Source organism: Oxyura jamaicensis, chromosome 15, assembly GCF_011077185.1.
Source record: "Oxyura jamaicensis isolate SHBP4307 breed ruddy duck chromosome 15, BPBGC_Ojam_1.0, whole genome shotgun sequence".
NCBI lineage: Eukaryota > Metazoa > Chordata > Aves > Anseriformes > Anatidae > Oxyura > Oxyura jamaicensis.
Genome location: NC_048907.1, coordinates 3,506,178 through 3,529,268, shown reverse-complemented (window position 1 = coordinate 3,529,268; position 23,091 = coordinate 3,506,178). Strand labels below are relative to the sequence as shown.

At 41.8% G+C, this 23,091-nt stretch overlaps 4 protein-coding genes across 7 annotated transcripts; 1 reads left to right on the top strand and 3 right to left on the bottom strand.

Annotated features, from left to right (window-relative positions):
- Positions 1 to 825: 825 nt before the first annotated feature.
- GTF2H3 (general transcription factor IIH subunit 3) lies at positions 826 to 5,609 on the bottom strand. Of its 3 annotated transcripts, none has more exons than XM_035340386.1 (13): positions 5,503 to 5,609; positions 5,279 to 5,358; positions 4,846 to 4,952; positions 4,286 to 4,449; positions 4,000 to 4,062; positions 3,713 to 3,742; positions 3,333 to 3,361; positions 3,174 to 3,248; positions 2,636 to 2,689; positions 1,884 to 1,952; positions 1,619 to 1,754; positions 1,499 to 1,535; positions 826 to 1,414 (listed from the first exon to the last, which is right to left on the bottom strand). In XM_035340386.1, the coding sequence occupies exons 1-13, from the start codon at positions 5,510 to 5,512 to the stop codon at positions 1,345 to 1,347; spliced, it is 924 nt and encodes a 307-aa protein (XP_035196277.1). In that variant the 5' UTR covers positions 5,513 to 5,609; the 3' UTR covers positions 826 to 1,344. The 3 variants fall into 3 exon arrangements, with proteins under 3 accessions (XP_035196277.1, XP_035196276.1, XP_035196278.1); XM_035340385.1 differs by having other exon boundaries at positions 4,846 to 4,955; positions 5,503 to 5,608; XM_035340387.1 differs by lacking the exon at positions 5,503 to 5,609 and having other exon boundaries at positions 5,279 to 5,432.
- Positions 5,495 to 9,552, top strand: EIF2B1 (eukaryotic translation initiation factor 2B subunit alpha). Its single transcript, XM_035340383.1, has 9 exons — positions 5,495 to 5,676; positions 5,748 to 5,849; positions 5,945 to 6,081; positions 6,167 to 6,283; positions 6,765 to 6,877; positions 7,742 to 7,810; positions 8,269 to 8,344; positions 8,553 to 8,678; positions 9,112 to 9,552. Exons 1-9 carry the CDS (start codon positions 5,511 to 5,513, stop codon positions 9,265 to 9,267), a joined length of 1,062 nt encoding a protein of 353 aa, XP_035196274.1. The 5' UTR covers positions 5,495 to 5,510; the 3' UTR covers positions 9,268 to 9,552.
- Positions 9,553 to 9,656: 104 nt separating this feature from the next.
- On the bottom strand, positions 9,657 to 16,410 carry DDX55 (DEAD-box helicase 55). The gene is made up of 14 exons (XM_035340382.1): positions 16,245 to 16,410; positions 15,939 to 15,989; positions 15,764 to 15,850; positions 15,398 to 15,489; positions 15,222 to 15,284; positions 14,358 to 14,507; positions 13,690 to 13,879; positions 13,362 to 13,444; positions 12,837 to 12,968; positions 12,623 to 12,715; positions 11,950 to 12,064; positions 11,027 to 11,195; positions 10,395 to 10,687; positions 9,657 to 9,895 (listed from the first exon to the last, which is right to left on the bottom strand). Exons 1-14 carry the CDS (start codon positions 16,350 to 16,352, stop codon positions 9,731 to 9,733), a joined length of 1,791 nt encoding a protein of 596 aa, XP_035196273.1. The 5' UTR covers positions 16,353 to 16,410; the 3' UTR covers positions 9,657 to 9,730.
- Positions 16,411 to 16,731: 321 nt separating this feature from the next.
- Positions 16,732 to 22,680, bottom strand: TMED2 (transmembrane p24 trafficking protein 2). 2 transcript variants are annotated; one of them, XM_035340379.1, is made up of 5 exons: positions 22,450 to 22,680; positions 21,368 to 21,560; positions 20,931 to 20,951; positions 19,112 to 19,219; positions 16,732 to 18,240 (listed from the first exon to the last, which is right to left on the bottom strand). In XM_035340379.1, exons 1-5 carry the CDS (start codon positions 22,627 to 22,629, stop codon positions 18,116 to 18,118), a joined length of 627 nt encoding a protein of 208 aa, XP_035196270.1. In that variant the 5' UTR covers positions 22,630 to 22,680; the 3' UTR covers positions 16,732 to 18,115. The 2 variants fall into 2 exon arrangements, with proteins under 2 accessions (XP_035196270.1, XP_035196271.1); XM_035340380.1 differs by lacking the exon at positions 20,931 to 20,951 and having other exon boundaries at positions 22,450 to 22,679.
- Between the last annotated feature and the right edge of the window lie 411 nt (positions 22,681 to 23,091).

Genomic DNA, 23,091 nt, shown 5'->3' with positions numbered 1-23,091 from the left:
AACAAGTCCCTGTGGCTCACCCTTAAAAATATCTGATAGCCACAGCAATTACTGTATGTGAAAAGGAGCAGATTTTATTACAAATGGTTTATACAAAGGAAATTATAAATACAGGCTTCAAACAAAATGGCTTTTGGTGATGAAACAAGCCAGGAAGAGTTGGGCCCTGATTACAAGTTACACTGACAAAAACCTGATGATGCAAGCATTGAGACTACACATAGTCCTGTATGCACCTTAAGAAGTGCTATTTTAAGTAGGAAATAATAACTTCTCTGTATTCCTTTGAGGAGAACATCAGTTACTAGCAGCAGGATAAAACAGCAAACAATGCGGTTACCTTTTACAGTAAGAAATCATTTTCTAAAAACCAAAACATTTTAAAATACACAGCATACCCTCATATTCCGATATAGAAAGCACCATTCCAAAATCTATCTTCTTTGCTTGCCAAATGCAAAAGGTAAAACCATGATACTTTAAAAACAACCAACCAAAAATGTGTCTGTTGTCTTTCTATAGAGAATTACATTTTGTGTTTTCCAGTTTCAAAATGCAACATTAAGACTAACCACCTAATTTGCATTTATTGAAGTCATTTAAAAGAAAAAAAAAAAAAAAAGGTAATTCATGAATGCAGAGTCTTCTGTTAATAAACTTTCTTATGAAAGCTACCTTCCTATTACAAGGCAGTATTCTTCTAGTCAATATAACTAGAAGAGCAGATATCCAACTGGGAGAAAATCACAATCAAAAGGAATAAAAGAATATGGAAAATGTGAGTGCGCACAAGCAGGGGAATTAACATCTTTAAGTGGAAGGGGTGATTTCTGAACCATCTTGAAAATGTTGGTTTCTTTATTCTGAAACTGACCCTGTTTCACTCAAAAAAATAGGTAGAAAAGGCTAACAGAATGTTGAAGTCCCCAGATGACACAGTGCTAAGACTCAGAACCTACACACCAGGAGTAGTCATAACTTACCTTTACACCAACATAGGACTAAAAACAATCAGAGCTTTGTCTTTGAAAATAACTTGGAGGTGTGAAGCTTTGCAATGGCAAGAATACTTTTTAACTTTGCAAGATCTGCATCTTAACAAGCTGCAACTTCTGGTTACTATTACAATTAAGAATTAGTACTTAAAACAGCACAGGTTACATGGTAATACAGTGACTTGTTACTGTGTAGAAAATATGATTTAAATATTTATCCAGTAAGAAACAAGTCATAAGACTGCATACAGTTCTCTTTCACATCCTATAAAAAGTGCCGTCCATTTCTCTAGTACATTCCATTTCATGGAATTACTGGAGGACATAATGGTGTATTTATGTAGTGTTGTTATGCAGCTAACTTTAATTTCTTCTTCTTAGCTTTCATGACAGGTGGCAGTGATATTTTGAAAGCAGTCCTGAAAAAAAAAAAAAAAAAAGGAGCTATCAGATACACTGAACATATTTTCATACCCAACTCTGAAACAAGAAGAAACACTTACTCGCACGTACTACAAATAGGACTGAAGTTGCAGAATACTGGAAAATAAAAGAATTGTCTGTCATTAAAATAGTTCCTTTGGAATTTAAGAAATTAGAGTCTTAGACATTCATAAACTTACTTGACAAGCACACAGAGCATACATAACCAATTTCAATGAGATTTCGATGACAGAAACACGCAGCTCTGTAGTCAACATGAATAGGAGGTGGAAGCACAAGCTGTGATCTTTGCTCTTGATCAGGGAGAAATACCCACTACACAAACAGAGGAAGATATATTTCAGAAATTGCAAGGGTACTGCTGTATTAATATGTCAATGAGGTCAGTAGGATTTCACATCTGACACAGGAAAAAACGCTTGAAGTGCTTTTTAAATGACTTACCAATAAATACTGCAGAAGGGATGGCATATGGGGCACTTTCAAGTATATGCCACCTGTAATGTCACAGGCCTGGAAAACAGAAAGCATGATCAGATTGTTACGTCTGATTAAATTTACACGTTATTTAAAATATCCACATGCTGCTCAAGGTCTGAGTTCTTTCAAAGAACTAGAAATGAAAGTACTGAGAAAAATTAAAATGGGAGCAACTGTTCCCATCATGGAGTATCTCTCTTTCTCTTGTTACAAAAAAAAAGAAAAATATTAAAAGTGTAAAAATCATCTCACATCTAGAGACAAATTAAAAAATAAAAGTTATTCATCTCAATAGTTCAACTCCTATCTCAGTCTCTGCAATACTTAAAAATTTATAGGATTTTTGCTAATTAATTACCCTCCCCAATCCTCCTTTCAGAAGAATTCTGAAAAACAGCATCTCCAAATAACATGCCATGAGGCATAATTTACACCCTAGTAAGCTCACAGTATTTGCCGCGTTACTATTACAGATCTCTAACAACAAAAACACAAAGTGAATTACTATGAAATACATTTGGCCCTATAAGGAAGAAAACAATTTCTAGTAATTGTTCCAAAGGAAGAACAAATTAATACACATCTATGTCACAATAAGAGGGCACAAAAGATGTCACATAAAAAAGCTGTAATGTCTCCCTTTACAATATGACAAACTGTCTAGTATCAAGTACCTATGAATTCATGTAAACAGCAAGTAAAAATAAAGTCTGTACCTGTTGTAGAAGACCTGAATCGGAGTCCAAGACACAGGCATCGATCAAAATACTCTGCAAGCAAAGAGATGAAAAGCATGAAGACAACAAACAAACAAAAGCAGAAATTCAGCTATGAACAATGTACCCTCTCCAGTGTTACCATCATACATGTTTTTACAGCTGCAGGACCACCACAACGATAACAAAGCTCTTTCCCTTGGTCAGAACACAATTTCCAGCAACTCTCTTCTCTCACGTGGCAGTAAAAGAACTATCACCAAAACTACCTCATACACATTACCTGCAAGGCGGGATCAAAGGCTGCTGTCTGTACTTACACAGTAATCTTAAATTAGTCTAGCAAACCCTTTATGTTAAGATGTAGTTATGTGAATCTTTTTTTTTAAAAAAAAAAAAAAAAAACTTGATTAGCTTTCCCCCAGGCGTGACAGGTTTCGTTTCAAGCATTCTTTAACCATATCACAATCATAAGAAAAATGAACATTTTTTTTAAGCTTTGACATATTAATAAAAGATCAAAATGAAATAACTTCACCTGTTTCTGTGCTGCAAAGATCACATTCATGAAATTCATATATTGCAATGCACTGTCTTCTGCAGCTTTTATAACCTAAATAAAGCAAGTCAGACTTGTTAACCTACACAGCATTACTGGATTTAAAGACTAACAGAAAAGTAACAGCAAAGCTCTTACCAAAATCCTTGATTTCATTTCCTGATTGGCTAAGCATTGAAAATAAAAGAAAATGCATCAGTATATTCATCCCCTTTAGTTTGTCCTTGTAATTCTATAGTATTTAACGTTTCAATTAAATATCTTAACACCCAAGGTGTTATATTTATTATTTTGGTTAAAATATGTATATGAAACTGTCCTATAGCCCCAGTGGCATAGGGAGCAGCAGAAATACATGACAAGTATCTGTACACTAATTCAGAGTTGTTATGAAAGCAGACCCATTTCATTTATTGTCCAAAAGCAATTACATATTGGTAAGAAATTTCAAGGTTATGTATTTTTTTCTATTATTCTGATTTCAATATTAATGTCAGTACTCAAAAGAAAGGTATTACCTTTTACCTCTTTGCTCATCTTGTTAATATCTACATTAGATGACGTTAAGGACTTTATGTTCACTTCCTTGGAAGTAACCACACTATCCATACCACGTATTCACCACCGTAGCCAACAAATATTTTAGTAAGCACGATCCGCACTTTTATTAAGCAAACGTTTCCGTTTTGAATGTTATTATATAATGCAGTAATAGTAAAGCCTATGTTGAAGCACAATAAATATTCTAGGAAACAGTCTTACAAAACAGATAAAGGTTTTGAAAGTTCCATAATAGAAAGGATACAACAAAGTGCTTTAGCAAGTGATCCTGCTAACAGAGTTTCTGTTTGCTGGCCCCTCATGTCAGCTGCAACACAAATTACAGAAATTACAAAGCTAAATCTGATCATATTAAATTCTACAAGTTTTATCTTCGGCATATTAGATTAATGGAGAGGCCCCAAGTGCCAACATAATAAACTCTAAATATATTAAAATTCAGCTGAGCAAAATAAAGGAAATTCCTACAACTCCTTGAGAGCTTAAGTGATTTACAATTCTATATATTAAACCTAAAAAAATTTCCTTACTTTTTGTCATGAGATCTTTAATCTCTTCTGCAATTGCATCATTTATTGCTGTTAACAATTCGTATTTTCCATCTTTGCTGCCAGAACAATTGGATTCCACAGAACTACTGCCATCTCCAAGGAGATCAGAAAAAGCCCAGCGCTTCCCAGGGTACAAGAAACGGCTGAAAGAAAGGAAGTAAGAAGCATTACTGTTTCAACTTTAAGCTTGTTAGACAGCAATATTCAGAAATATAATTTTGAATAATTTAGACATTAAAGACGCAACATAAAGGCACAAAATCTTCAAATCCCAAATGGTTCAATACCAACATTCACCATCCTCCTTCCAAGGCATTTAAAAAAGCAAATACATACCATTCCTGCACTTAGGAGTAGATCCTGAGGCTCATGAATATCTGGGTAAAAAATACTCACTTAAATAGGAAACTTACCACTTTCATTGTCTCATTCCTGCTTTGTGTAAGGCACTAAATCAGATTATTTCTCCTACTCTGTATCAGGAAACATATATAGAAAAGCCCACTTTAAACTCTGACACAGGTAAGAAGCACCTGTACCTTTCTTGTGTGTGACTTGCTATTACAGCAAGCTTGTTGGTACGATTCATAAACAAGTGTGAATTTCCCAGTACCATCGCTGCATCGATACATTTTGATAGGGTGAACTGCTGAAAAAAAAAAAAGAAAAAGGAAAGAAGTCAGAAACAGCACAATAACATCTGCAGTTAAACAATTCACAAGAAAGTTCTCAAGTGACTGCAGTTGGAAGAACTTGGATTTTAAGATGTGGAGCTTCCTTTCTTCATAAGGAGAATTTATACAAGGCTTTGACAGACACACAGCAGCAGGTCTTCTTAAAAAGGTATTCCAACATCCGTCCTATCAGACAAGCATTGCTCAGAAACCCAAGGCTACCCCCGTTCGCTGCCCACTCATTAAGACTAAGGAAAAAAAGAGCCTTTCCCTCAGAGCTCAGCACCAGCAGCCGTACCTCCGCTTCCCCCTGCGCCCTCTTCCCCCACCAGATGGGGTTGGTGTCGATGACGATGACCAGCAGGCTCAGTTCATCGTCTGCAACAGACACAGCGCCGTGACTCGCGGCCCCCCGGGCAGGGCCGGCTCCGAGGAGCCTGGGCCGGGCCCCCTGAGGGCCGCCCTCAGCTCCCCCCTGCCCGAGGCCCGCTCCCTCCCTCCCTCCCGCCGCCGCCGCCTCACCCGCGCTCATGCCGCCGCCGCCGCGAGGTGCCGGCCGCTGCCGGCGCTTGCAAATGACGCCAGGGCCCGGCGTGACGTCACGCCGACGGGCGCTGCGTCATGCCCACGGCTCCGGCGAAGCGGCCGGGAGCGGAGCGGAGCGGGCCGGAGGGACCGTGGCCATGAGCACGGACGGTAACGGGGGACGCGGGGCCGGGTTGGGGCCGGGCCGGGCCGCGCCTGAGGCGCCTCTTTTTGCCTTTCAGACCTGATCGAGGCGTTCAGGGCGCAGCTGAGGGACGACCCCGACGTGGCCTCGGCGGTGGCCGCCATCCGCGCGCTGCTCGGCTTCCTCAAGCGGGACCGAGGTGGGCACCGGGGCACCGGGGCCGGGCAGGGGTCGGGCACCAGCACCCCGGCCCAGCCCTGACTGCGCTGCTCTGCCTCCCCCCCACACACCCAGGTGAGACCATCCAGGGCCTGAGGAGCAGCCTGCTGGACGCCATCGAGACCCTGTCCCGCGTGGACTCCTCGGTGGCCGTCTCCTCCGGCGGGGAGCTCTTTCTGCGCTTCATCAGCCTCACCTCGCTGGAGTACTCGGTAAGGGTGGCTGCCTCCTGCTCGGCCGTGCTGCTGGCACCAAGACCCGGCGGGCTCACAGCAGATGTCTCACCGTCTCTTCCAGGACTACTCCAAATGCAAAGAAATCATGATTGAGCGCGGGGAGATTTTCCTCAGGAAAGTCTCACTCTCGAGGAACAAAATCGCCAAGCTCTGTCATCCTTTCATCAGAGACGGTGCTGTAAGTAGGCCAGGACAGGGCTGCTCTTGTTCTGGCGCTTTGCTGCTTGCACTGATGGAAAAACAGAAGAGGAGGGGAGTGAAATTCATTCACGTTTGTGGCAGTGTTGTCTGATGTGGCTTTTGCAAGTACATATGGATAGTATCACCCATTGCTTTATTTTGTTAAGGCTCATGCCCCCACCCGCTTCAGTTCCCATGCAATTCAACATTAAGCTATGGTCTACTGCTATGAGGTGCTGAACCATCACAACATCAGCTTTACATTTAAAATATTAGATTGTCACCCCTCGGCAGTGTCAGAGCTGGCCACGTAACATCCATCTCACTGTGTGTTTGCCATCCTGTGTTTTGTCGTATATAAACATGATGTTATTATTTAACGTTGACAGATGTTTGAATTAAAAACTCTGGCACCACTAACAGAACTAAAAGGTTTTTCTAATGTTCAGCAAAAAGTAATATCTGATCTTTTTTGACAGCGAATATTGACACATGCCTATTCAAGAGTGGTCCTCCGAGTGTTAGAAGCAGCTGTTGAGTCAAAGAAGCGATTCAGCGTTTATGTTACTGAATCACAGCCAGACCAAGCAGGGCAAGTATTCATTAATTTGTGTTTGATCTTGGTTAGTAGGATAAGTTTCAGCTAGTGTCAAATCTGCCATATTCTTAAAAAAGCTACGAGGATTTTTTGTAGCATTTTAAATGATAACTCTATGACTAATAATACCACATTATTCTGGAAAAGTGAGATATCAGTATTGGCAAGCAATTTCCCATATTAATATCCTCATTACAGTGTTACCTAGGTTTTCCTCAAAGGTTTACAAGCTCTCAATCCATGCCAAGGACCCTGTTTCCTTTGGGAGACAGTAAATAATTGATTTCTAGTTGCTTTCTTCAAAAGTAGGCTAAAATAATCAGCATTGTCTTAAGCATCACACAGGAAAACATTTAGATAACAACTTAACATTGTTTGAAGATTGCAAATAAAGTATTTTACTGATAGTAAGAGAGCAAGCTTTCCCTCTTCAGAGCATATCCTGTATACTGAACAATACATGTTGCTAACCACTTTCACTTGAATCCAGTATGTTCAGCCAATTAAGTAGGTATGATTTATCAGCTTCACTTAAAGCGTGGGGTGCACTGCTAGTAGTTATTTCTTACATCATGTTGATGGAAAAGCTGAGATGGCTTAGGTAATCTGTCATCTTAATAGTTCACTAACTCATCTTTCTATAGCCGTAATTCCTGACTGCTAAAACAGGCTCACTTTGGTTCTGCTGGGTTTGTTGTAATCTGTTTCCATTTCTACATGATAATTTATTTTCTACTAGGGGGTACAAAACTGCTGGCAAGCAAATATGGGCAGTTGCAGGTTTCAGTCTTTCAGACAGTATTTTTCTAGCATTGTCTTTAAAAAGTCTTCTTACTTTCAAATGTGTTATTTTAATAGGCAAAAAATGGCAAAAGCGCTGAGGAAGCTGGACATTCCTGTGACGGTGATTCTGGATGCTGCAGTTGGGTAAGTCGGATCATTAAATCTTAATATTGCTCGTCAGAATTTTATTTTACATTATGTGTATGTTTCCTAGCAGCTTGTTCAAACTACAGAAATTGTTCCTTCGTTTGTCATAGTCATCAAACAAGCTAAACAAGTTACACCTTTAGGTGCATGACTAGCAGAATATGCCTGCAACAAAACAAGTATTTGATGTTTGCCTGTTAGAATGAAGAATGGAGGCAGACCTAAGGGATCTTAGGTCTTGGGGATATTTGGAAAAAGGAACTGAGGTGCTAAACAAGAAGGCTACATTTTTTTCTACTTTCCGTGTGTTCTCATTGTTGTGGTTTTAAGCTAACTACCAAATTACTACTGCTTAGTATAAATCCAAAACATGACAAAAGAAACTACTACAAATCTGAATCTCACTTCTTGCTTAAGTGCAAAATGCCTTTTTTTTTTTTTTTTCCCTTCAACAGCTACATTATGGAGAAAGTGGACCTGGTCTTAGTTGGTGCTGAAGGTGTAGTTGAAAGCGGAGGCATTATTAACAAGGTAATAGGTAGTGAGTTTACTATAACATTCTGTAAACTCTGGACTCTTAACATTTAGTTTCTTTGACGAATTCAGGGATTTCTGAAAAATCTTTGCTCTATTGGGGTGTTATCCAGTATGTCTGGTTTTTTTGTTGTTGTTGAAAATATGGCAACATTATGTCCTACTAGCAACAAGTCTGCACTTTGTTTTCTGTATGTCTCCACAGATTGGCACAAATCAAATTGCTGTGTGCGCCAAAGCTCAGAATAAGCCATTTTATGTGGTAGCAGAAAGTTTCAAGTTTGTAAGGCTTTTCCCTCTAAATCAGCAGGATGTCCCAGATAAGTTTAAGGTAAGAGTAGTACATTTTTTTTCCTTAGGCAAAATAAACTTACGTGTCTATGAATAATTTTCTTCTAAGCATGTCTTTGTTTATTTGAACGTCTCTACTCTAGCTTACTTGACATAATATGGAGATGCTCCACTGTAAAGTCAAACGTCAGACAGCCATAAGTTGTCTTAATAGTATCACTGGCTTCCTAAAGTGGTTCCTTTGAGGTAGAAGAGTAGCTGAGGGCAAGAAATAGCTAGGTTGAGACACTTCAGAACTACAAACTGTAGGTTGTACAAAAGATAAAACAGTTGAGACCAAGGTGGCAGCCTGTGCCTTGTTTTTAAGTTGACTTCCTTCAGTTTTACCACAACCATCTGCTCACAACCACCCTTGCCCAAAAGAGGTTTTAGCTTGCAGATGTGTAATAACCAATGGTCTCGTTTCCTTCTAGTACAAAGCAGACACTCTGAAAACAAGTCAGAATCTAACAGAGGAGCATCCCTGGATTGACTACACATCACCATCACTGATCACATTACTGTTTACAGACCTTGGTGTGTTAACTCCGTCAGCTGTCAGCGATGAACTTATTAAACTCTATCTGTAACAAGGACACTGTGTACAGAATGTGTCATCTTCAATGACTATCACAGTTGTAAGAAATTGGAAGATGATATAAGTTATATGGACGTGGTAAGAAGACAACATTATAAGGATTAAAGTAATTGTGAGCCTTCCTGAATTTAAGGCAAAGCATTACCAGTGGATGGACCACTGATTAAAAACAAAAAAATCCAAGTCGCTACAGCTTCTGAAGACCTGAAATGTTTTAAAGATGGGTGGAGTATTTTGATACGGTAAAATAAAAAACCTTATGGTGCATTCAGACTCATTCTGAGGTATGGTGTCACTTACTGATCTGTGGTACGTACCTGGAGAAAGAGACCTGTCAGGTCTCCTTATGAAGAAATTAGATCAGTTCTGTTCTCTGCATCATTATTTTGTTATAAATATACAGTTTTATTGAAATAGGCAGTATCAACATAAAAGTCTGGTTAGAATAACAGTCGTCATTCAGACTCTAAGTCAGCAACAGTTTCTGCTTTCAGTTTGCTTTGGGTGCCTGTTAGTTTCTTCTCAAACTCTTCTTCACTAATTTTTCCCTTTTTTAATCTTTTCAAGAGTCTCGTGTCATTCAGCAACTCTTCCATGTCCTCATCGTCAACATCAGAGCCCTGGTGGCAGTTGAAAAAACAATAAATTAAATTCAACACCAAACCACGTTCATTCTATACATCTGAACACAACAGAATTTTACAACCCAGACTTTGCCAGGAACATGCAACCACGAAATCGAAGTAATACTCAGGGTCTACCTAGGAAACTATCTAACTCTGTTACACGTATTGAGAATTAAAAAAGCAGTAACAACAAAATACTGTCCAATTAAGTGCTGCTGGATCTCTTAAAAGAAAAATCCATGCAGCCAAAGCTGAGAGCATTATTCTGTAGCACTAGTAATTTTTTTTTGTGTGCGTTGGGCTCTAAAAAGCTTCTTCTATGCTTTTTATTTTTATACTTTGCCTGTCAAGTGCCTAGAAAGTTAATTTTCAGCCTGTAATTCTGCAGTGCATCTCTCTTATGTCAGACTAAAACCCCCTTGCTCCCTGCCTTCTGAAAGTACGCACCTATGCTATAGCAATGACATGTAGCTTAATAGAATGGGCAGTTTACCTCTTCATGTTTCCTTTTAGCTGTTGCTTTCTTTTTCTTCTCCTTTTTGGCCTTCTGCTTTGACCAGGATTTGTTCTTTATGAATTTCTTTTTTCCTCCACTTTCCTGTCTTTCCTTTCTTTGTTGTTCTAGTTGCTTTTGTCTCTGTTTTTCTCTATTTTTATCCTTAAATGGAATGGAGTCTGTATTAACAGTGACTGGGGTAAAGTCTGGAAAACATTTTCCTCTTAGTTCAGGCATCTTTGGCATTTTTAACAAGGCAAAACCTTTGGCGAGATTAGCAAAATCCAGATCTGTTAAAATACAGATTATAAAGTCAGTTTCCTGCTGGATAAAAAGTTACTTTTTTTTTCTGTGACTTTTTAAGTTATCTTGCATTCTATACTTTACACTAATAACAATGCTAAGTCACACTTACTTGCACTTAGGTCTGTTTTAGTCAAACTTGCTAATTAAATGTTTTATCTGAATTGCTTGAGAAAATAGTTTTGTCAGAATATGACACTGCAGAAAGTAGCTTTGAGAAAAGGAATGGGTAGTTGTAGCTCCTGAATAACACTATTATGTTTTTTTGCCAAATCAAACACTGTCTTCTGAAGAACAGTAGAAGATAGAGCCCTGCTGTGAATTACCTTTTATTCGGAAGATCAGATTACACTCGTGTTTGGCATAAGCCTGGATGTAAGACACAAATGCCTTCATCCCTTTCTCAAACACTGCCCTGTCAGCCAGGGCCATAGACTTCAGTTTCGGAAGAAGATCCAACACATTTCTCTGTGGTTTCATTTCCTGCATGGGACACTGAAAACCAGAAAAAAGAACAGAAAATTTTCAAAGGAAAAGTTTGGCTGAACAATTTAAAATGTGCTGTGAAACTTCAAACACATTTCTTCCCAGTTAATCTTCAGTAAGCTTTGAGTCCTCTTTCTCAGTCTTTTACTATGTCATTAAAAACTGTTCACTGTTTAGCCCCACAAACCATCATCCTAGCCCAGCAGAAGAGCTCACACACTGCAGTTCAAGAGAAGGCAACACCTTCATCTCATGCCTTATCAAGCTGTTCTCATTAGCAGGCCTCTAGAGGATGCATACAATTAATCCCATAAATGCAGGACTTTGAAATAACTCAAGTTAAAATATTCAAGTTAAAAATAAATGTGTTCTGGCCGTTTTTCAGCAGCACCGAGGGTGTAGCATACAAAGTGGTTGTGGCAAGATCTGAGGCAGAAGCACTGTAAGCCAGTGCTGCCCTTATGGAAATGCTCAACCTACACACCATTAGAGAAGAAAAACCTTTCCTTAATCAATGCATCACGTGTTCCTATCAAAGATTCAGTTAAAAAAAAACAGGTAGCCATTGCATTCTAACAGCTGAATTTGGTGATTAATAAGCAGCTCGTCTTTTTTTAAAAAAAAATACATATATGTGACTCTGCTAAAACATTATCTATGCGTATGACCTTAAGCCCTATGAATTCGGATTTCAGCATCACTGTCAGTAAGGTTCTGGTGAGCTTGCCTGTCCCCTTGCCTAACAGAACAAAAGTCTACTAACCTTTTGGTTGATTGAGAGAAAGTTAACATAAGATTCTTCCATGGGAAGCAAAAATACCAGTGCACTGCCAACATTGCCAATCCGTGCTGTCCGACCACACCGATGCACAAAAGCACTGAAACAAAACAGAGCTCATTTAAGAGGAGATGCTCAGTCTGACTCAAAAGTGTTAGTGAGCAAAAGGCAAATCTGATGGAATGGAAAACCTTGAGTGTTCGTTACTTTTAAACTAAACTAATAATTTTAGCAACAGGAGAATTATGACAATAGAAATTAAAACACCCAGAAAAGCTCCTTTCAAGTGAGCTTCCAATGTACCATTCCTAGAAGAGCTCTGTACCCGCTCTCTGCTCTCATTCACCCTGGTGTTTCACCTCATTTCTTCGGTATTCTCATACTAACCCTCAGAACAGAAAGCCTCTTCACACAAATGCAAGTGGTGACCACCTGTTTGACTTCTGCACGACACACACAAAGCCATTTAACTTCACATCAGTTACAATAAAACTTGCAATGTTCCATCCTCCATTTTTTATGCATTATTTTGCACAAACTCAGAACAATTTCCAGGCAACAAGCAAATGCGTTCTCACAGTTGAGTGTTCTTAAACTGTATCTAAACAGTAGGGTAGCATGAGCACAGGTAAAGGGTTCTTAAGATCTGAAGTTGTACCTTGCACTGCTAGGTGGGTCATACTGCAAAACCCAGTGTACCTCTGGAATGTCTATGCCACGGGCCATCACATCAGTGCAAACCAAAATGCCTCTAGGAAGAAGAAAAAGCATTTCTTCATTAAGCTGTCATTTGAGAAGAGCATATTTTCAGACAAAATTCCATATCCTGTACTACGACTTCGAGCTGACTTAGCCTATTTGTATGGTCTTACCCTGGGAGCTTCCGAAACTCGGTAAAAATCTTGTTACGCTTGTGTTTCATCTTCCCATGAATGCACATTATTTTCGCTTGTTTAATTAAGGACTCCAAAGCCTTCCCATAATATTCCACACAGGCACATGTGCTGTTGTGATAACAACAGAAAAGCAAAAGTTTATGCTGTATTTTTCCTCTGATTTAGGCAGTCAAGCTAGAGCAGTCTGAGCCCTTTCAAAAATAGCCACTTTTGCCTATTTTTATTTAAAATAGGTACATCATTTTTTTTAATTAACATATATAACATCGTATATATCATATATAAAATACGTAGAAAACTTATGTTTTACTTGATAAAGTTTAACACAATCCTGACACAAAGAAATTATCAATCTCTTCTTATCTAGTATGTTATATAAGACTGCTATTAAAATTAAACACTTTCAAGCATAGCTGTGTCCTTGTCAACACAGGGCAGAGTTCTGAAATTCCAGTAATAAAACACCACTCTGTTTTCACAATGAAACCTAAATGGAATTACCTGAAAAAGACCAGATGTTTTTCCTGTTTGTGCTGTCGAAGAAAGTGCACCAACTGATTGAACTTTTCGTCTGCTTTGCATATCTACACAATACAAAGGAAAAAAAAATGTAAGGAAATGGACTTGATACAAACTCACCTGCCAGTTGCAAATTTCTTTTTCCCCATCATGTTTACTGATCTTCAGAGGACTTGCAAGAGCTTTGTGTCTTTGAGACCTCTGATTCCCTTGTTAATGTGGCCATTAACTGGCCAAGATTTAAAACCTCTTGATGGAACCAGGCAAAAGGCAGAGAGCAACAAAATACCAGAAGGCACAGAGTCCTCACCATGTAGTAGTTCTCCAGGCGTGTTGGAGTTTTCTGTGTGTTGCTTGCTGCCACTCCCTTCTCTTTCACCGAGATGCGGACAGGATTCCGGAGACCTGCTCTCACCAGGTTCTCCACCTCTTGAGTCTGAGTCGCTGAGAACAGACCTGTCCGTCTCTGCTTGGGTAAAAAGTCCAGAATGGCATTTAAACTGCAAGCAAGCACATGTAAAATATAAATGTCCCAAGATCTTCCTCAGAAAGAAGTTTAATCACTGGAACTGTGAGTTTATAAACAAAATAGCTTTTATTACTGAGTGCCAAGTATACAGCATCTTCCATTCAGTTAACCTCGTAACTTTTTGAGAAAAAGGATGTCAGAGCTTATTTGTTAGCGTTTTAAGGCATTGCCGTGTGTAAATACTGATCCTTAAATGAGTACATGCTAATATGCATCACACACACAAAAAAACAACCTTAAACTCAGTATTCAACAAGGAACCACCCTTTCCTGATTCTCTTCCCCTCCTAGCAATTGCTTTATGTAGTCTGCAGAGCCAAGAGAAGTAAAAGACCAAAACAGAACAAATCTCAGTTTAGAGGTCGTTATAGGCCAGGCTCATTCACATCAATCACACGGGAACTCATTCAAAACTTCAGATGTATAACAAGAGTTTATTATTTAAATACCTTGACTCAAAGCCCATATCGAGAAGTCTGTCTGCTTCATCTAACACCAACACATCGAGAGACTTCACACAGCTTGCAAGGTCCAGCCCATCTGCTTTTCTTCTGAACAGATCCTCCAAGCGGCCTGGCGTAGCTACAACGATGTTCCCGCTGGTTGGGTTAAGGACATACAGAAATTTGTAACTGTGCAAGGTAAGGACTTTGGAGGAGCTGCTAATGATTAACACAACACAAATCTGCACTCAAACTGACTGCACTCTTCAATAAAACAATTTCTTTGCTATTTCCCACTGTATTCCTATTTCAAGACCTCTCAGGAAGTATGTTGATCAGAGGAAAAGCCCTCAGGACGCTATTTGCAGCAATAAAAGTTTAGAACATCGACTATGGAAAGCAGCCGTTAGCTAGAAGAAATATTTGGTACCTTTATGCAAAAGCCAGCAGCAAATACAATTCCCCCACAGTTTCCCATCAGTATCAGCACCAAATAGTTCCAGAAAATTATTCAACACAGAGTCAATCTCAGACTCTACTGCTAGCACAATGTTTACCAGAAAGAAGGAACTGAAAACCTGTCAGCGAAGACAGTTTTTCAATTCACCAGGCTGTATGCTGTGCTTCACCGGGACAGCACGTAAATGGTACCAATTTCATATATAAGCCGTTCCTGTCATCTCATTACCATCTCAGGATGGTGCATCCCACTCAAGAATCTACTATTTCTTCACCATATACCCAACATTTTTAAGCAGTACCACCAAATTTTATCACCAGCAAGAACAAATTCGTAATTTTAAAGTTTTAATGACAAGGAGAAAACCACAGTTGCAAGGCACCGGTAAAAACTACGGACAATCAACTTACCCGTGTTCTTTAAATTTTTCAACATCTTCCATGGGATTTCTACCGCCTATTAAAAGAATCTGACTAAAACAAGAGAACAGAAAGATTTAGATCACCTTTGAATTTTGCTAGTTTACAAATGACGCAAGTCCAAAGGAAAGGGAACTGAGGTCATGAAAAGCCCGAAGTTCACCCACCTGAACATGGGGAAGTGTTTTGTGAAGTGCGATAATACCTCATCAATTTGAATAGCTAATTCTCTCGTCGGTGTGATAATTATAGCTCCAACCTGCACAAGAAGACAAAGGGAGTTTATGGCAAGTAATGGAATAGAAAAAAGACTGTGGGAAAATTGTCCATTGTAAGGTAAGTGCAAAGAAAGCACCCCAACATTTGTTTTCAATTTTTAAACAGTTTGTTGTTCCTGGTATACCTGAGCTGAGCACACAGACACTTTGCGTGTATTCAGTTTGACTGACTGGTGCTTTCACTGAGCTCCTCAATCTTACTGAGGGATTGTAAGAACACAGGAAACCATTCAGAACCAAAAATCTTATTCTTACCTGCATTTTTTTCAATTTTTGCTCCCGTCTGAGAAGAATTTCTAGGATGGGAATTACAAAGGCTAAGGTTTTGCCACTGCCTGTTACCTGTGAAATGGGAAATGGCATCAGCCCTTCCTTAGCTCCAGAGGCAAACCGAGAAAAACAAGAGACTCCCCCCATTAACAACACTCACCGCTTCTGCAGCAACATCTTTGTTACTCATGAAGAGCGGAATGGTCGCGGACTAGAAGAGAAACATCACACCAACAGTTCGATTTGCTCTGCTGGAGGTAAATCTCACAGCGCCCAAATTCCCCCAGGAGCCACCAGAGCTCTCTAGAAGCCACCCGAGCGAGGGGACAGCAGAGGGCAAAGCCTGAGGAGAGGCTTCAGGGCTGCGACCGCCCCCGGTGCCACACCGAGGGACCTGCACAGCGCTCACAGCAGCCCCCTTCCTGCCCCCGAGGCCCAGCCCCGGGGCCGGGGGCTCCCCCCTCACCTGCACCGGGGTCATGCGGGCGAAGCCGAGGCCCCGCAGCGCCCGCAGCACGCCGGGGCTGAGCGCCACGGGCAGCGCCTCCCAGCGCCCCTCCGTCACCGCCTCCATCTTGGCCCGGTCCCGCCGCCAGGGCCCGTCCCCCCCTCACAGGGTCCGGCCGCGGCGGGGCCCGGCGGAAACTCGCACCGCGACGCTTCGGTTCCGGCCCTGCGCGATGCCCCACAGCAGCCGCTGAGGCACCACGAAAAATCCTGGCTTTTTTTTTTTTGGGGGGGGGATCGCTTTTTAAGGCGCTGCTGGAGGCACTGCAGTGCCACAGCCCAGTAGCACCAATGCCAGTGTACAATTACGTCTCATTCCTCCAACGCAAAGGCAGCAGCCTGACAAATTCCCAACACCCGAAGAAATATTTCACGGAAAAAAAAAAAAAAATCAAGTGCCAAACAGCCCCTCGTAGGGCCAAAGAAGAAAGAGACAAGCTTTCTTGTTTCTTTTTCCTTTTTTTAAAGAATTTGTTTATTTTATCGAACCTGGGTCATATGTAGATTCACAAGCAATTTTAAATGTACATCTTAGAATTCAATTTGAGTGTTTTACACAAAAATATTGGCACACAACAGTTGCAATAAGGTGTAACGGCCACCTTGCTGAAGAACTGCTGCAAGTGTTTGCCCGAGGTTGAAAAATCTTTACCTGGAACATGAAAACCTGTAACAAATTTTAAATTAATTGTACAAAACTGTTGTGTGTAACTTGTAGAGGCTCCCCCCTGGAAAAGGTCCCCCCCCACCCCAAAAATGATTACAACTAATGTACATCAGTCACAACATAATCCTGGCTCAGCACCCACACCAGACGCTGCTTTAATTTTAAACCGATCATCAGATACCAAGGAAAGTAACTTTATACAAAAACAAATCTACATGTGCCTGAAAAAGAAAACACACCAGTATTTAGCATTATGCTAATTATGACCAGATAATGGCAGAGGCTGCCACTTAACTTAAATACAAGGGCTGCATAGCATTGCAATAAACCCCCAGAATCATTAACCCTTTGGCATCTGGAATCCAGATTTCCTGAACACTACTGCATTCTGCAATAGCACCAACAGTCTGAGCTTTGGAGCTGCAAAAACCAAAGGGCCAACTATTGTTTGCCAAGACACTGCGCGATTGGCTTCGATATAAAACCGGTGAGAGACTGAAAACCATGTGGTGAACACTCAGTAGAGGAGAGAACGTATTTTGATATCGACTACTTAATTAAAAAGCTTCAGAAATAAGTTGGAGTACTTGGGACAGTTACTAAAGGCTTCCTTTCCAATTTTAACCAGGTATAGATACTAGAGTGGAAGTTGTCAGCTGTCTTCCATTCATTATCAGAATAAAGTTCCTCAGAATAAAGTTCCAATCGTTCCTCCTTGGCAGTTTAGTGAAGAAGGGACTCTTTCGATTTCATAACACCTACTGCAGGGTTAAAGGCGTGAAAAATGCAAGTCACATTAGGGCCTTGTACCGTTTTCCCTAGACAGAACTGCAAGTACTTATGGAAACAGAAAGTTAGAAAAGACACCGACATTGCTTGTTACTACAGTTGAGTTACAGCGTTTGCAGCTTGCTTGGACCTCGCTTAGCATACAGACTAGGCAGATTGAAGTGAAAAAAAAATATGCCAATCAAGTGATGAGACTTCAGCATAGCTTTTGCTACAGAAGATATATAAAAACAATTCATTTTTAACTAGGAAGGAACGTAAGCAAATAAGTTTTACAGTTCAGTAAAGAGGGTTTAGAAACTAAATGACTCTTTTTTTGTGACCAGGATGTTTGGTAGATAGTGAACTGAAATCCAGGACCAGGAACAGTACTCTTAAACAACTCTTCGGACTTCAAAAAACCTCTTCAGATAGTAGATTTGTCCCAGTGTCATGGCAACTAGTACAAGAGCTTCAAAGAATGACCAGAGGACCACTCTGCTGTTTGTGTTGTCATTAACTGTTGAGAAATAAAAAAGCAACAGTTTAAAACAAACTTAAACATACTTCATTTAGTCACAGGAACTGAACAATTGCACATAAGCCTTACAATTACATCACTGATACCTGTATCACGTCAGTACAAACGCTCTGAGACTCTGCAGTCTTAGGGATGAGAGCTCAAGGGTTTATTTTTCTGAATAGCTCAAACTGCGCTGCACAAGCAGATGTTAACCTCACCTTTGGACACAAACTGCAACATCTTTCTGTATTCTGCCCACCTTCAAAGAGGCCGACAGAGGCGTGTAACTGCCAGCCAGATGTCACCTGCTGCTTCAAGCAACAGCCACATTTTAAGGTCTCAAAGTCAAGCGCGGAATTTCAGATCTCTAAAGGTTCATTATATCTATGTCTAAAAATTCAGCACTTTAAGTCAGACCATTAGTAACAAAAGAAAAAACAGTCATAAAATTGTAAATAATCATAGGTTCAAAACGTTGAGAGGCCAGGGCTGTAAGGTAGTGCTGTATTTCCACATTATAAACATTTGCCCTTTATTCTTGACAGGTGCTAGGAGCCATAGTCCTACTCTGGTGCTAGGAACCACACCATTACCGCTATCTTCATGAGTAAGACATTCAAAGAATTACAGAATTTACACCAATTAAGCAAAGATTATTTTGCATAACTATCTTAATTACATGAGAGACAAGCCAAATTAAAGAAGATAGCAAGTGTCGATCATGTTCTTTACCATACTGGCAGAACCTTCAGAACTTATTCTGAATTTTTTAGTAACATGAAAAAGCTGCTATGGACTTGAACCTAAAAAAAAAGAAGGTTAAAATGCATTTGAAAGGGGACGAGTTATTTAATTCAAAGACACATACTTGCTCTATGTATTCTCTCACGAACTTCCATGTACTCCTGTTCATGCTTTACGGCTGTCATGGCCACTGCTAACTCGTTAATCATCTCTTCTAGCTTGTTCTGATGAGCTGCAGAATAATTTCAGAAGAAAGCCTGTTAATGACTCAAAAACCAGCTTGTTAGAACATACTAACAGTTGTAATTAGCTTCCTGTCACAGAGGAAGTTCTGAGAAATGCATTCAGTACAACTGCACTTCCCAGCCTTACAGCACAATAAGGTTTTGTTATCGTATCGCCACATTTCCTAACACATCTCCACGGTATTTAATAAGTGAGAGAACACCTTTCTCTGCATCCAACCAGGAGGCAGAGGACACCCAGGTCAGGCAGCGCAGACCGCTTGTATCCCACCTGGACATAGGTCACCAAAAACCAGAGTATAAGTCCACATAAGATCAGCACCATACCGTTAGCTATTTTGCAAATACCTTCCAACATACTCCAAGCAAGTTATCTTAACATAACAGCCTCTTCTAGTTGTTAAGCTTGCAAAAATAGAACAACTGAGGAATTAGCTTAAGATCATGATGCTGGCAAAACGAGATGACTTTCTGAAGCAGTGGCACATCTTGTGATCCTCCTGTTTAGCTGAAGCATGGCACTCAGCAAAAACATTGCCAAAGGGGCCTGGTAGAGGGCAGGAACTGGCCTCGGGTTCTGGTATGCCATGAAAGCAGAAGAGTAGGAAAATAAACTAATAATGACAGGAAATTAGCTTGAGGTAATTCAGCAGATGGACAGATCAGAGATCCGAGGTTTAGTGCCCTGCCAATCACAGAGTCCCTTAAACACCTTCATGCTCAAAGAACCGTCCACTTACAAAAATTATGAATGATGCAAATGATTTTCAGTTTTCTAGCACCAAGAGAAGTTCAAACGATCATTCCACAGACAGAATAACACTCAATACAAGCTATAATTAAAACCTAAATAGATGTCTAAACCACACACACTTAATATTGTAAATCCCTTATTTTCATGGCCAACTGGTCACTGCAATGTGTGCAGTTATTAGTAAGAAACCACGGCTGCAGGGATTGCTTAAACCCACTAAAGAACACACTCAAGGAAAAGCGTTTGCCTTAAAACGTAGAGCTGTATTAATATTCTTTACAATGCGCATTTACAGAGTCTATTCAGACTCAATAAAAAGATTTAACTTAGACTTATAAAAAGGTCAAGTTAGGAACGTGTTAAGTTTGCTCAAGAGCTATCAAGCACTCAGTGCACACCGTTATTTACTTGCTAAAATAGCAAACAAAGCTTCTCTTCTTCCTAGCTTCAGTTAGCAATTTCTATACCCAAACATTCATCTTAGAGCAAATGACAAGTCTGAAGTTTTCTTGCAACGTTATTGCTAATTCATAACGGAGATTGAATTTGTTGCTTCCAAAAGCCCTTGATTGCCCAACACTCGTTTCAGTGAGAGTAAACACTGTTTAAAATATCTAATGTTCCTGGATGTTCATTGTTTTAGTTCAATTCCCCCTAAAACTCCTCGTAATCAGGTCTTCCGTTAGCCTTAAGTAACCACCTGAAGACAAACTGTCACGGCCAGCTGAAGGACCTGATCCCAAGAGCTGCCAAGTACAAAAACGCCTCGATGGAAGCTTGCAGGTGCTCAGCATTGCTCAGAATCAGACCTTTTATGTAGTTTATTAAAGACATTCTCATGCTACAAACAAACATTACAGAGAAAAAGCAAACGTTAGCTGTTAGTGAATAAACATTTGCAAAAGACAAGATGCTAATGAGCTTTCAAAAATCAGGACACATACCATCCCAGGTATCTCCACCACCTAGAGAAAAGTGTAAGAGATGAACACAAGTACAGGACAAAAGGCTGCAGATAAAACAGTAACTTACATGGCTAAGGGCTTTTTTATTAGCACATTTATCAAGGAGCTCAACTAACGCATGTAGTAATCTACGTACTGCTGAGCAAACTAGAAATCAGAGAATGAGACTGATGAGAAGACTAAAGGATGAGAGCATTAGTTTTCTGCAGATGGCCAAGAGATTCCCTGGTGATTCTGCATTAAGTTGGGTCACGAGGTCTAAAAACATCAGTTTCCATTCTAGCTGTGCAAGAGGACAGCTAACTAGACCGCCTGAAGAATCGGGAATTCTGAGAATCCCAGGCAAGTTCACAAGCCATGCACGTACGGAAAAGCTCGCAAGCTGGAGCTAATTTCTTTCCAGGAGTCTTCCTCACCTTCTGTCTCCATATCTTGCCCTTTTGGAGCTTCCCCGATATCAATTGTGAACATCACTATCTTGGGAGTCATAGTGGACATTCTGTTACTAAAGCAAAACTTGTAAGTTCCATCCATGTGGGCAGCAAACGTGTATTTTCCACTGGACTCTCGATCGCCTTTATAAATCCCTTTATTATCAGGCCCTGTAATCTGGATGGGGAAAACAAAGTATCACACATTTTATTTAACATACAGTGCTTTAAGATGCATCATTACAGACTGCATGCATATCCTGCAGCTATCTAGTCAGATTCATCACCAACACCATGCTCTGACTGCTTTGCATTTTCCATCCCACAACCCAAAGTAACGCTGCGTTTTTCTACGCGGGAATCTCTAAAACACTCTCAGTAGGGTGAGCCACGTAAAAGCCTCGCCCTCTGGCTGAGATTACTGACCATCTGTCCTCAAGATAAAAGGCACTGAACAAGGGAGACGTAAGCTGGCTACAATGCTGGCCACAAGGCTGGCCGTTACCCAAATTAACAACTGCAGAAGAAACCTTATCTCTGGTAGGGAAACAGAAAGGAAAAAAGGATATACAGCAGTATGTCAACGCTTCTTGGGCTACAACATTCCGTACTGCTGCAATTGCCTTCTCTGACAGGACCACAGCAGCCAACGTTTGGGCTCGCTGTGGCCTGACCTCTCCCATCCCAGCAGGCCGCCAGGCCCAGCTGCTGAGCTCCCACCAGCGGTAACCGAAGGGGGTTTTGCAGCTTCCTGACTATTTCCTGCTTCGGGCCAACGGCCAAATTTAAAGAACTACCCTCGGTTTCAGCAACAGCTCCCTTGTGTTGATGTTACCACAGGCCAGCAGCGATGTGCCCTCCACCAACAGAACAACACCCGTTTATTACTCCCGCACCGATTTAATGCTCTGCAGACGGAAGCCACCCACCGAGCAGCGCCGTGCGGGCACGCAACCAGGCCACAGGCAGCCCCCCGCCGCCCAGCGGCACGCGGAGCCCCCCCAGCCCCGTCCCGTCCCGGCTCCTCGCCTCAGCGCGCCCCCCGCGCGGGCAGGCCGGGGCCTCACCTCCACGTCGATGTCGAGGAAGCCGCCCTCCGCCACCTCGAAGATGAGCCCCATCTTGGTGCCGGACGGCACCCGCTCCAGGAAGCACTCCTCGGCGTGCGCGTCGATGCTGACGAAGTAGGCGGCGGCCGGGGCGCCCAGCGCGGCCAGCAGCGCCAGCACCGCCCGCAGCGCCGACATGGCGGAGCCCAGCGGCGGGGCGGCAGGAAGAGGGGACGGCGCTTCCGGTCTCGAGCCACGCCGCTTCCGGGGGCACGGGGCCGACGCTCATTGGTCAGCGCCGAGCCGCTGCCACGTACGGCCCGGGGAGACGGCGGCCGGGGAGGGACAAAGGGAGGGGAGGTTGGGGTGGGGAGAGATGGGAGGGGAGGGGGGCGGGGACTGAGCTAGGAGCGGCCAATGAGCACGGAGAGGGGAGCGGAGAGGAGGAGGGGGGAGCCAATCAGCGCGCGGCGGGGCAGGTGGGCCTATCGGAGAGGAGAGGAGCGGCGTTGGCTGAGGGAGGGGGGCGTTGCCTGGCAACCGGGCGGCACGGGCGGGAGCGCGGGGCCTGGGGCGCTGAGGCGGCGCTGAGGCGGCCCCGGGGCGGGGGGGGCGGTAACGGGCAGGGCGGCCCCGGGGAAGCACGGAGAGCTGCCCGTC

What these genes read in the sequence shown, in the direction of transcription:
- DDX55 (XM_035340382.1), bottom strand. Translation starts at nt 16,352, where the DNA reads ATGGAGGCGGTGACGGAGGGGCGCTGGGAGGCGCTGCCCGTGGCGCTC. An exon ending in CCCGCATGACCCCGGTGCAG is followed by an intron (nt 15,990 to 16,244) that starts GTGAGGGGGGAG and finishes TTTCTCTTCTAG; the next exon opens with TCCGCGACCATTCCGCTCTT. An exon ending in GACCCACCTAGCAGTGCAAG is followed by an intron (nt 12,065 to 12,622) that starts GTACAACTTCAG and finishes GTTTTGTTTCAG; the next exon opens with TGCTTTTGTGCATCGGTGTG.
- TMED2 (XM_035340379.1), bottom strand. Translation starts at nt 22,629, where the DNA reads ATGTCGGCGCTGCGGGCGGTGCTGGCGCTGCTGGCCGCGCTGGGCGCC. An exon ending in GCAAGATATGGAGACAGAAG is followed by an intron (nt 20,952 to 21,367) that starts GTGAGGAAGACT and finishes ACTTTTCTCTAG; the next exon opens with GTGGTGGAGATACCTGGGAT. An exon ending in TGGTGGAGATACCTGGGATG is followed by an intron (nt 19,220 to 20,930) that starts GTATGTGTCCTG and finishes ATTATTCTGCAG; the next exon opens with CTCATCAGAACAAGCTAGAA.
- EIF2B1 (XM_035340383.1), top strand. Translation starts at nt 5,511, where the DNA reads ATGCCGCCGCCGCCGCGAGGTGCCGGCCGCTGCCGGCGCTTGCAAATG. An exon ending in CTTCCTCAAGCGGGACCGAG is followed by an intron (nt 5,850 to 5,944) that starts GTGGGCACCGGG and finishes CCACACACCCAG; the next exon opens with GTGAGACCATCCAGGGCCTG. An exon ending in ATTCTGGATGCTGCAGTTGG is followed by an intron (nt 7,811 to 8,268) that starts GTAAGTCGGATC and finishes TCCCTTCAACAG; the next exon opens with CTACATTATGGAGAAAGTGG.
- GTF2H3 (XM_035340385.1), bottom strand. An exon ending in TAAAGATCTCATGACAAAAA is followed by an intron (nt 4,063 to 4,285) that starts GTAAGGAAATTT and finishes TTTGTGTTGCAG; the next exon opens with CTGACATGAGGGGCCAGCAA. An exon ending in ACTTGCTAAAGCACTTTGTT is followed by an intron (nt 3,743 to 3,999) that starts GTATCCTTTCTA and finishes CATCTAATGTAG; the next exon opens with ATATTAACAAGATGAGCAAA.